The sequence below is a fragment of the Macrosteles quadrilineatus genome, unplaced genomic scaffold (genome assembly GCF_028750875.1).
Source record: "Macrosteles quadrilineatus isolate MER2022 unplaced genomic scaffold, UCM_ALF_1.0 Scaffold_8__2_contigs__length_117827958, whole genome shotgun sequence".
Taxonomy (NCBI): Eukaryota; Metazoa; Arthropoda; class Insecta; order Hemiptera; family Cicadellidae; genus Macrosteles; species Macrosteles quadrilineatus.
The window spans coordinates 4,284,869-4,297,673 of NW_026542601.1; the positions used below are offsets into that span (position 1 = coordinate 4,284,869).

Consider the following 12,805-nt stretch of genomic DNA (forward strand, 5'->3'; position numbering starts at 1 on the left):
ATTTTAGTTATAGTCTATAGTGAGATGTAGGGTATTTAAAGATGCTTTAATATATACTGTTAAAAAAAATGCTACTAACTAAATACTAAAAGGTAACACGATATAAATCAATTGAAAATTGAAAATTTATACCTCCAACCCAAACTTAAGCTTAGGAGGCAAAACTGTGGATACTCACAAACACGACATACAAGTTTGTGGGGAACATTAAAGGAAACTAGTAACACACCTGTTATTAATCTTTAAGCAATTATTTTGCACTTTACACTAAGATAACTTTCCGATAGCGATTTCACAGTCTGCATGTTTTGCACACCTATATACGACTTGAGGTCACACACGGTTTCTAAATACTGCAAACTTTGGCTGAAACTCTAAAACCACAGAGTTTAATTGCAGCGTTGTGGTGTGGAATGTTCAATAAAACTTTGCCGACCGAAGTTATAAATGTTTAATCAATTACTAAAACCACACCAAGGTTTTATTATCTTTCAGAACTCTTCTTTGTTATTACCTTGGTTTAATGGGTTGCATGAATATTCATGTGGATTTTAATTATGAGAAGTATTTCACCGTCAGAAATATATATTTTACCCTTTAAACTGCTTTTTATCATTATTATTATACTAGCATGTTTTCTTTTTTTACATATTTTTTGTTAAATTTATTGTTATCCCTTTTCAATTGTTACCTAATCAATGTAACTATTTTTACGGTTATTTCTAAATTCCTTGTAAGGTGTTCTTTGAGGTGTTGTTGTTTGATTTGTTTTCAGGTTTTAAAATCTTATCCCTTATTTATTTCGATTTTTAGCTCCTTGTTATATAAATTTATTATATAAAATCCCAGGTTAGAATATTCTAAACTTTTTATTTAGATTAATATTTAAATTTGACTTTAAAAATAATAATTACAGTCTTGAAAATGTGTTTGTAACCTATATTATGGCATATTAAAAATACTTGCTTTAGGGTAAGATGTTATTAAATTTGGTAATTGAATGAAACACGTTAAATATACTTAACTAGAGGTAAGCGTTGCGTTTACACTCCTTCTAGTGATCAGCTAAAGACAAAAACAATGGCAAGGTTTTCCTATAATATTGAGAATAAATATAGGCAATGAGAATAAATATAGACCGACAGCAGTGATGTGGTTAGCATATGTTCCAGCGTGCACCGCTAGGAGTGCCGTGTAGCTACGGCACTACCGCTGCAGCGTCTGCTGGTAGTATGCGGCTCCTCACCTGCAGCCTCGACCACCTTTAACAGGCCGTGGCCTTCGAAGTGGCAACGTTGCAAGTAGGGTTGTAACAGCAATTTTGTTTGGAAGCTAATGGTATTTGTGTACTTACGAGAGCTTGGTTACTGGACTATGACAATACTCTGATTACGTTTTAAATGAACAGATAAACATTTTCAATTCATGTTGTTTAGCTTTTCAATTCTGCATGTTGTACTTTCAATATTTTAATAAATTTATGTTCATAAATTTAAATATAAATCAATAAAGTGCGAATTAATGAGCTAATGTCACCTGTCTGCCATGTTATCTTATGGGACGTCTCACACTAAACAACCCTACGTGCGACGTTGCCAATTCTTCCAGGGCGTGGCCTGTTCTGCAGTGGTATGCGCCGTAACTACACGGTACTCCTAGCGGCACATCACGGAACCTTACTTTGACAGTCTATGGCAATACATAACAAAGGGCAAAACTTACCATTCACATCAATGACGAGAACGTTGACAATAGTTGAAGCAATGAAGACGCCATCGCTTGCGATGACCACCAAAGAGTAATCAGTTTGAGCTTCTCTATCTAGAGACTTTGCGAGAAGCACTTGTCCAGTGAAAGACATGGTGAACATGGCGTCATCATCGCCTTCCAAAATGACGTAATGAATGACGTCATCGGCTAGGTCTGGGTCAACCAATGACAGCCTGGCCACCTCGGTACCAGTCGGAGAATCCTCCTTGACTGAGGAACAAAAAACCCAACAATTTCACATTATATTACAATTGGTGATATAATATGGCACGGCACTACTTTAACACCTAGCACTACACCTAGCACTACTTTAAAATTGGTCATGTTAAATTTTTTCGAATGATGTAAACATTTTGGTGTCATGATCTTGTTTAAATGTGTAAAACGGAATTTACAAGATCTAGTGACCTCGAATCCAACTAATTCTGTTTGGTGTAGGTAGAAAAAGAGATAATAAGCCCTGTAACTCGTGAAGTGAAAACTGTTTTTGCTGGAAATTGACTCAAAAGGCAATACAATTTTAGATAAACTCACTTTATAAACATCGTTTACCAAATATTTGGGAAATATACACACAAGGACCAAATATTTGTTTGATTTCGCGTTATTTTCATGAGATAATATGTATTTCAAGGTAAATATTAATGCTTTAACAAGGAATAAACACTAGAATTAGTTTTAAATTCAAAACATTCTACGGAAACAAATATTAATAAGCAAGTAATATATAAAGTTATTCTTTTTATACGGGTTAAAAATCACATCTGTTGTACTGGATCTAGATCTTGCTTTAAGGTTCAGTGATGAATATATTTTTACAACAAAAAATCTAGAGGACTCTTTTGTAGTTTCTCAAAATAATAACCTCAAAGAATTTTGGTTGTTATAATTCTAATCACTTATCACGAATCCATTCTGTCAGTTCTAATCAATTGTACAAGACCAAAAAAAAAATAACTAACCGAAAAGAACGTTGTATTGCAACGATCCTTAAAAAAGATAGAGTTCACAAAATAATAATCTTACCGTTAAAAACCGAGTTCTTAAATTTAATAAAGATAATATAACAGATTTTTTTATACCTGCCACATGGTAAACATCCTGGTTGAAAATATGCGGATTGTCATTGACGTCAGTGACGTTTATGATGACGACAGATGTAGATTGTGACGTCAGGGATGTAGATGCGGTGACGATGACGTCATGAGAGTCTTGGTCTTCCCTGTCAAGTGGAGCGGTGACTGTGATCCACCCTGTCATAGGGTCTATGGAGAACACTTTACTTGGAGCCATGCTGAACAAAACTGTTGGTTCGTCTTCGTTGATCTCCACTGAAAAATAAGTTGTTTATTACAGCAACCCTTGGAAAACGTCCCTAGTTTTGTAGTGGCAATGAAAAATCTCTACTTTGACCGGATGGTCTCGGCTAGAGTGTGTTCTAGGGCTTCTGTGTATGCGCGATTGCTGGTGTGGGTGTGCAAAAGTGTGTGATTGTCTTTGTTTTTTGTTAAATTTTTTTTTTTAATTTTGTTTTACAAATTTATACAGTCTGTAAAATATATAAGATGTATAATTAGATTAGGTAATTTATTTGTATATTTATTTTTATGTATTTTTGTATGCCAGGTTAAGTGTAAGAAAGGGCCATAAGGAATTTTTCCATTTATTTTTATTTGAATTTTATTAACTCATGTACTAGATAACCATTAAAATAAGGTTTAAGTTTAATGGAAAAATTGTAGGCTACATTAAGGTAAAAAATTTATGAAGTAAAACTACTATAAAACAAGAATATAAGTGGGTTGAATGATTAAGGTTTACATTATTGATATAGTAACAAGTAGTTCTAAACATCAATTCTTTGAAGTTCTAAATTAAAATTTTCATTGTGGGTAATTAGTTACCAACTAAAACAAACTAAGTGTACTTCTAAAAAAAAAAAAAAAAAAAACTGTTAAGTAAATTATAATGAAGTAAAAGTCTACGCAAGTATTTTCATATTCATATAATACCAAACGAGTGCTAAGCTATGATTACCATGTGCAATAGTTAAGAAAGTTAAGTAAGAAAAAATAATATGATAATTTTACGTTTTAAAATACATTTAAATGACTCAGTACAACTGTATAAGATACGGAATAAATTTATGAGATTACATAAATAATATTTTTTTACATAACATTACTTTCATAAAAAATGAGTTTGTGTCTTTTTATGCACTATACAACAATAGTAAGACCACTACTATCTATATAACAATGTTTATCGTTATAAAACTAATGATTCAGATGTTGCTGTAAGCATTATGTTTCAAATCACTACATTATTGTTGAAACTTGAGCACTTACCTTTGAAAACAGACGTTCCGACAGCAATATTTTCCGGTAGAGAAATTTCTACTCTCTCCTGTACAAAAGTCAAGTTGTTTCTTGTCGAATAAGTCTCAATATTTATCTCGTAAAAGGCACAAATGGCAAACTCTTCTTTTTGAGCCTGAACTAGAAGTCCTACTTTGTTATGTTTTAGAATTGGATGTCTTTTTACAAATAACTCTCCGTTAGAATTTATGCCGAAGATGTCTCCTTGTCCGGATATAAGCATTTTTGTTTTGTGATGCTGATTCTCCTCGAAACGATGAACAATATATCCTGTAAACATTAAACAATTATATTCTAGTGATAAACTTCATCAATGCACTCCAAAAATATTATTATCTCGTAATAAAATATTATGAAACACACATTAGTAAAATTATAAAATATTATTGTAATAGAATTTATTTAGAATTTTCATGATAACTAAGTTTTTGTAATTATTGAAATCTTGAGTGGTTTTTTTCTGTTAGTAAAAACTCAAGATATATGACAAAATTACTTATATAAAAAGTTATTGCATGCCATATACTAAAAATTAAATAGACAAATCCTCGATTTTTTTATATTTAGCAGAAGAACATACTGTAGATCAATATCTAGGGAATTCCGTAGCAGGTACGAATAACAAACGAAAGTTTTGTTATTTAATTTTTATTCTATAAACTACTGATATTGTGATGATAAAAATGAAAAATTATTTTACCTATGAACGTTTTTTTCTTAAGTAGCCGTTTCAGTTTAGTTCTTAGAATTGAAAAGACTCACATAACAGCATTGTTTACTTACATAAAAGCACTGTTGTTTTACTTAATATACAGGGATAATGTACCAATAAGGTTCAAGGATTGAGAGAGAAGTAAAATTGTAATGTTTCAAACGTCAACTGATCAGCTGTTTATACCAGATTGTTAATGAGTAGTGCATCAGTGTTTGGTACAGTGATTCGTTGCGTCACTGAGAAATAATTTCAATAAAAATATTAAATATAGGTTTTAATTTTTTTTTGAAGTTAAGAAAAATATATTGTTTTTGGTATGATTGAAACATTTAAAATATTGTTCCACTTCAACCCAGGATGCTTACCTTGTTTAGCATCCAAAGGAATGCGCATTCGCGAGGGAAAACTTCTCAACGGTGAAGATTGTTTGTCATGTGACGTGTGCAGTCTTAATATGACGTCAGAATAGAGCGGAGGGGTTCCTGAGTCACTGGCTCTAACAGTCAACTTTATTGTTGGTCCTGTAAACAAAATAATTGTAAGGGATTTATAAATATTATAACTACTGTAGTGGTAAAAAACCAAAATATAGCTATTAAATATAGCGTAAATCAATTGAAAGGGATTTGTAATTACGTTCTCTCGATAATCTTTAGTATAAGTAATTATTTTTAAATATGAAAGTGTTTTTGCTTCATTAGATATCATAATATTCAGTCAATGCATCCGCGTGAAATTTAAATAAATATCTATATACATATAAATAAATAGCACAAATATATAGTTCAACAAAAATATCGAGTAAAAAATAAAAAAAAATATTTTTACATACAAAAATTACTTAATGTGATCCTTACTTGTGATTCTGTTAGCTTAAACCTGATGTAATATAAATTATGATATAAACATCGTAGTAAGGTAAAATACTACAAAAGCTACAACTGAGTGTAACACTTGACCTTTCAGATTGGAAATTATTTTAAGGCTAAATTAATATTACTGAATATTACTAACAATACACTGTACAGTTCTATAACTACCATACACGAAAATAAAATCACTAATCTTCTTACCTCTAAGTAGATTTGGATTGTTCAACGTAATAGAGCCGTTTACAGGTTCAATGTGCAACCAGGTCTTTGCTTCTGGAGGTTCAGCATTAACAATGGAGTACCTGGCTGAGCCATGCATTCCTTCGTCAATGTCAGTTGCTGTAAGCTAAACAAACCATTATATTTAAATATTCAATTACAGTACAGAAAAATATACTTGACAGTTTCACAAATAAAAGTACTTTAACAGTTGAATTGTATTTCCTATTTAGCATCAATAATAATCCTGCCATAAGGACTTATAAATGGATATAACCCCACATCGTTCCAAATTTTAAAATTATTCTAAGCAGGAGCTTCCATTTTTTAAGCCACTCATAAATATTGATAGACCTATTATAACCAACGAACCAGCTTGTTGTTATTACTGTTTATTGTATTACTACGCTGGTCTTTTAGTAATGAAGAAAATTACTAAAGGAAGAAATTGAATTTTGAATAGTCGTAGAGTATAAAAAAAGTTTCGACCATTTTATTAAGAATTTTATTTACTGCTTTTGTTTTTTTAACACAGTTACAAAAGTACAACGGTTACTGGTACAAAATATTTACGCGTAAACTAGTTTAATTTTATACGAGATGTCCCGTAAACAAATAGAAAACTTCAGAAAATGGGTTGATAGATCAAAATTAAAAGATCATTAACATAAAAAATTTGTTTAAACTCTAAGTTAACCATATATTGGGCATTTTGTATTAAATGAAACTTAGTAAGTATTTCAAAATAAAGTAGACCTATATTATAAAAAAAAACTAACTTGGTACAATGTTAAATAACAAAAACATATGACATTTAACTAATAGCTTAAATTACAAAGAAATGGCTGATTGTATTAAATATATCTTAAAGGAATCTTTTCTTTTGAACTGAATATTTCTTATCATACGAATAATAAACCGCTGAAATATCACGGTTTTAGCTTTAAAATAGATAAAATGAGGAGCATTCTGACTACATCGGGCTTATTTATTTTCACATAGGCCCATTTAAACTTAAAATACATTTCAATTACATTTTTATAAAGAATGTTCGGGAAGCACTTTATATAAAATAGTAATGTAAAAAATAAAAAAAAACAAGTGAAAGATAATATCTGTTTGACGAAGCGTTTTTAGAGAAAAACTCTCATTTAGTATTCTTTATTTTGCTATAAAACCATATCCTAGAGTTTTACTATATACTAATGAAAAACTCTGTATAATTCCTTGCTATTAGTATTTTTGATGGAACACACAATGATGATTCTTTGCAAGTATGCTATTCAACTGTTTTATTGTAATGATTCATAAAAAGCATTGTACTTTCAATATTTAGTTAAGTTTTCTGCTATTAAAATGCTGTATACACTTTCTTCCGTATTAACGTTTTGCATTACATAGCATTATTTGTCATATTTTATATTTTTATCCGGAATCTTTAATCGTAAGTGTTTTAAGACATTTCTGAAATTTAAAAAATCTCTACAAATCATCAAATGATAAAGAATACTAGGTAAATAGTTTATGATTTTAATTTTTACTTGACATACATTTTAAATTTATGGTGTGTAAGCCTTTCATTTTTCAATCCGATGACGATATATATATTAAAAATATGTATACACAAACTGGTAAATATATAACATAAAATTATGAATATTGACATAACTAAATTTAAAACTCAATTGTTTTCTGCATTGCTAGGTTCACTGGGGCAGAAAAGAAAATTTCTATATTTGAAAGCCCTGCAGTTAAAGACTAATCCTTTTCCGATACCAGCATGATTGAATGTAACTGTGGCTTCGTCTGTTCAGAGAAAAATACTCTTTACAAAATCCGCTTTCAATCTTAAAAAGTGGGTAACATTCATCCATGATTTATTAAACTTATTCCGTGTTGTATTATTCAATGAACAGACATTCTATTTTAGTGTTTCATAAACTATATTGTTTAGTTAAAGAGGAAAAAATTAATTTTAAGTCAAATGTAAATATTAGCATTTGAGTATGTACAAATATAAGCTAAAAATAAACTTTCGCATAGTTGCTATAGTTTATTGTTAATCTGAATTACGTAGGAATAGTAAATACGAATAGTTTTTATATGTCACGCTCAACTTATAGTCACTGGGGTTTAAATAGTTTATATACAATATTTTAGGCTGCTCGAAATAGTATTCTTAACCGAAATTGCGAAGCCATGTTTAAACAATATTTGTTAATAAATTCTTAAATAGATTTAAAACTTATATTATTTTATAAATAAAACTAAAACCACGTTTCCTTAAATAGTATAGTATATTTTTAGTTTTTCGAACCCATAAAAATCACAAAGCTACATCTTTTAATCCAACCCAATCGGAATCACAGCGAAATAATCAAGGTAGACAAGATTGGATCCAAAATTAAACCATTGTCGATCGAGATTTTCAGCATTCCAATTTAGTACCAAGAATTCAATTTCCATTGTAAATCAACAATCCAGTAATAATTGCTATTATTGCAAACCAAGCACTTTTCACTTTTTTATCTTGACTTAACAAAAGGAAAATATTTATGACAAGTCATATTAATTATCAGCTCTTACCTTAATGATGTTTTGATTTATAGCTAATCCTTTGGAAACACAGCCATAGTAATGTGGCAGCTCAAAGAAAGGCTTGTTATCATTTTCATCAATGACATTGACCTTGACCTTTGACCAGCTTAGCAGTCCTCCTCCATCCTTGGCCATTATGTGAATGACATGATAAGGGTCTTGCTCCCTGTCCAGAGGCGTGCGTGTTTTTATATCTCCTAGCAAGAAAAATTAAATCATTATAAGTAACTTAAAAATCAGTAATTTGCAGACCTTCGTCAGCATTTAAATTGATCATTTCTACAAGATATGTTTTCGTAGTTGAACATCAAAATGAAAATGATATTGAAATGAATAGTTTATATTGAGATACTACAACACTTAGGATAGCAATAACACATTGCAAAGAAATAATTTCAATATCATAATGTATGGCAAAATATATATTTGTTAATCCTCAACTTTAAAATTTTCTAGAACTTTTAAAAAGCTATTTTACTATTTAAAGAAAGTTTGTTGCTGTAAATGGGGTGCATAGTTATTTTCAAGTTTTATGTCGGAATAAAACAACTAGATCCAGTGTTTAAACCTAAAACTATAGCTACCCCAAACATTAGTCAAACTGGTTTATTTATTAGCTCTACCCTATCAGCTAAGAAAGTTGCACTAATATTCAATATTATTTATACAATTTTAAATAGTTTATTGTTAGATCAAGTAATTTGTTCTCATATATAATAGCAACCGAATTAGATACACTTTATACGTTGTTTTTGTCCTAGGACGCTAGGCACGAGCCAGATATTGTTTTTCACATTACTTCAAGATAGACCTAGGGGTTTAATCTATTATCACCCAATCTTCGTTGATCTCTTGCTAAAAATACTACAATTTCTCTTTTGGTAATCATGAAAAACTTGTTTACAAATAAAAAATACGTCAAGCGAAAATTCCACAATGTCCTTAGTACCACGACAAACATAGCAGCAGTCCATTCATATCCATTATCAAGGGTAACCAAACAACACCCATTCCATTAACTTGGCCAAAGTTCATACAACATAAGTGGCTCTAATGGAGAACCATCTTCCCAAACTGCAGAACCTAATTAGGCACTGAGTACCTTGGGTGTTGAGTACCATTTACCAACAAGGAGGGAAAGTATAGGGATTCCTAGCTATGTTACATCAATATATTTTAATTTTAACAATAAATTATTTACAAACCGATAAGGTCAACAATAGCATGTATTTTTTGTCTAGTGTTCAAATACCAAATATTTAGAAACAAGAATTTTAAGTATTTACGAAAGTATGTCTAGTAAGGTCTCTGGTAAACTTAAAAATCTGCCTTTGAATTAAACTCACCACGAATAGTATTTCATCAATAGGGCGTAAATTGACTCTTTTCAATAAAACTCAAGTTTAACGAAGCTGAGGTTGGAAAACGAGCGAGGGTTGAAAAGAAACTTTTAGCCAAAGTAATGAACCATATTTTTTTTCATAATTAAAGCGAACTAAGTCACAAAACGTATGTACTTGTAATGTAAAGATAAGCTACCAAAAATGACTTTTATCACTAGACTTATTTCAATTTTGCCATTGTGAAACACCCGATGTTAAATTTCGTCTATTACAATTGTGTTTGGGTCCTTTAAAATATCGATTGATATGGCTTACTATCAATAGTTTTCGTGCATTTCTTGGGTATAAGTGCAATTAACTGTTTTCCCTAACATTATTCTTAACTAAAACTTTACAAATCTAAACCTAGTTGGTAATCAATCAGCTGATACTTTCGATACAACAAATTCCCTGCAATCAAAATAACAAAAGAAAATATATACTGTTGACGTCATCGACACCAGCTGATTTTTACACCATACAGAGAAACAGGACTAATCTAGACCAGTAAAACATGTGTTCACAAGGGCCATTTAAGCTGCAGTATGATTTAAAAGACGCAAAATGAACCGATATCTTAGATATGTTTACTATTCCTCAAGAATTAGAATGTATTATATTTAATAAATAACGTTAAAATTCAAAATAACATGTAAATAGGAAAAATGTTTCTCCTAATTTATACAATAACAAGTTTCTAAGCCCAGCCGTTCTCTCAAATTATCTGTGACCAAAACCCCATTTTCCTCCATAAGAATAACATGGGATGGGAATTTAAAGGCCACTGGGGCAGAGCCCCAAATGAATTCACAATTTTTCTCTTTTCATGGCTCATCTACAGACCAAGACCTTTCTTTAGACACCTCTACCGAGTTTCTTCGCCCAGCCGTTCTCTCAAAATAGCTGTCACAAAGAAAAACTGTTTCAAATTAATATATAGATAAAATCAACTATACGACTATAGCATAAACCTTTGGCCTCAATTCCAAGGGAAATAAATATATCATCTGTAATATCTATTTGAAAATAATAGGGCTTAGCTTAAATAGCTATTATTTGTTCATAATAGAAAAATAAATCTTTAAATTTATTTTGCACCAGTGTACTTGGTTTTATCTAAGGATATTTTATAAAATAAAGTTGGTTAAATCTTCAAAAGAAAAAGGTTACTAACTAAAACTTACCTGAATATTTATCCACTGCAAAAAACTTCGTACTTTTTTGAGGAGGAAGGAAGTAGGTGACGTTGCCAAAGATACCAAAGTCCTTATCAAAAGCTGCTACTCTTATCACTGGGCTTCCAGCTGGCTTGTTTTCATCCACCTTAGTTTCGTAAAAATCTCTACTAAATTTAGGTGGCTGTCTGTTACTTGACAAGACGTTGATTTCAACAAACCCGTTTGTTGAATAAATGCCATCTTCTACTGTGATGTTGATGAGGAAATTTGTATTGGAAGTCAATAATTTCGGATTTCTCACTGTGATTACTCCTGTAAAGAATATTAAATATATTTAGATGGATAATATTAAGCACTAGTTTTAATGTAAAGAGAGAGATAATTTACTATTGATTGTCTACATTTTAAACTGCAATAAAAATACATTGTTTAAACAACTTATAACATAGAGAAATTTAATAATATTTCCCACACAATATTTAAGTTTAATGGTTATTAAATTGTTATACTAGGACAAATTATAAATATCTTTAAATTGATATTAAAATTATATTTGTTTACTATAACAAACATTTCAGAACATCATTTATAATTTTTACTCACCTACTAGGATTAAATAAAGCTTGCACATATATTTATTTGATATTGAATTAACTATTTTAGCTTCAATAGAATTTTTGTTTCATTTAGGACATTTCTTTTAGTTTTCTTTGTGCTTGAATTTAGTTATTATTGTGAATTTCTTAAAGCTAGGCATTTTTCTAACCAGTTCAAGCTGGCAATAAAATCCTTTTCTGATATTTTGAATCTGAATTTCATCTCCTACATCAAACATTGCTATAAAGTAGTAGTCTTTGGTTTTTAAGTTAAATTCAAGCTAAATGCTTACGCTGCCTTACTACGTCGAGTGGCCATCATTGATATAGAGCCAGACTTCTGGAGCTTATCATGAGGTGTGACAAAAATAGGCGAGTCATCTTTCGGATCTGCATTGAAAACACTGGCCAGTTTTCAGTATTGCATTTTTAATCGTATTTGTATCGTGGTTTTGTGTTGTGTGTGTTCTATAACAGTTATGACGGATCTAACAAAATAGGATAGATGACCCGTTTTCTTCCAACCAGAAGATGTACCCTAGAAGTCTTAAACTATAGTATGGGCTTAATACGTCACTGAACGAAGTAAGGCGACAAAATCCATTTAGCTCAAGGAAAGGATTCCTAGAATATTATAGTTGAAATTATATCATGTATACTCACCAAAATCATCTATATGAAACACCCCGTTCTGAACCTTTGTTCTAAAGTTGATCTTATCTTTGTCTTTGTCATATGCAATGACTTTTCCTACTAAGAAGCCTCTGTTGACGTGCTGTGCTACGACGAACTTCGAAGTCGAAGAAGAAAACTCGGGTGGATTGTCGTTAACGTTAAGCACTGAAAAAAAAAAATAGGATCATAACAGCTTTTTTAAGTGGGAAGTCTTAATAAAGTTAATGTAATTAATTAAACTATCCGTTTCAGTTCAGTTCTTAGAATTGAAAGGTTCATAACAGCATTGTTTACTTACATATCAACATAGTTTAACATAACAACACCTGTAACGGACCAATGAGGTTCAAGGATTGAGAGAGAAGAATTAAAATTGTAATGCTTCGAACTTCAAATAATTATCTGTTTACCAATTTCATTGA

General features: G+C 30.6%; 1 protein-coding gene across 1 annotated transcript in view; it reads right to left on the reverse strand.

Moving 5' to 3' along the window:
• Nucleotides 1–12,805, reverse strand: part of LOC128999504 (fat-like cadherin-related tumor suppressor homolog) — a 70,770-nt gene that overhangs the window by 14,483 nt on the left and 43,482 nt on the right. The window contains exons 24-31 of the mRNA XM_054426069.1: nt 12,372–12,548; nt 11,119–11,424; nt 8,541–8,749; nt 5,937–6,081; nt 5,229–5,384; nt 4,119–4,418; nt 2,853–3,101; nt 1,723–1,980 (exon numbers count right to left, since the gene is read on the reverse strand). Coding sequence (XP_054282044.1) covers nt 1,723–1,980; nt 2,853–3,101; nt 4,119–4,418; nt 5,229–5,384; nt 5,937–6,081; nt 8,541–8,749; nt 11,119–11,424; nt 12,372–12,548 — 1,800 coding nt within the window. The remainder of the gene's footprint in view (nt 1–1,722; nt 1,981–2,852; nt 3,102–4,118; nt 4,419–5,228; nt 5,385–5,936; nt 6,082–8,540; nt 8,750–11,118; nt 11,425–12,371; nt 12,549–12,805) is intronic.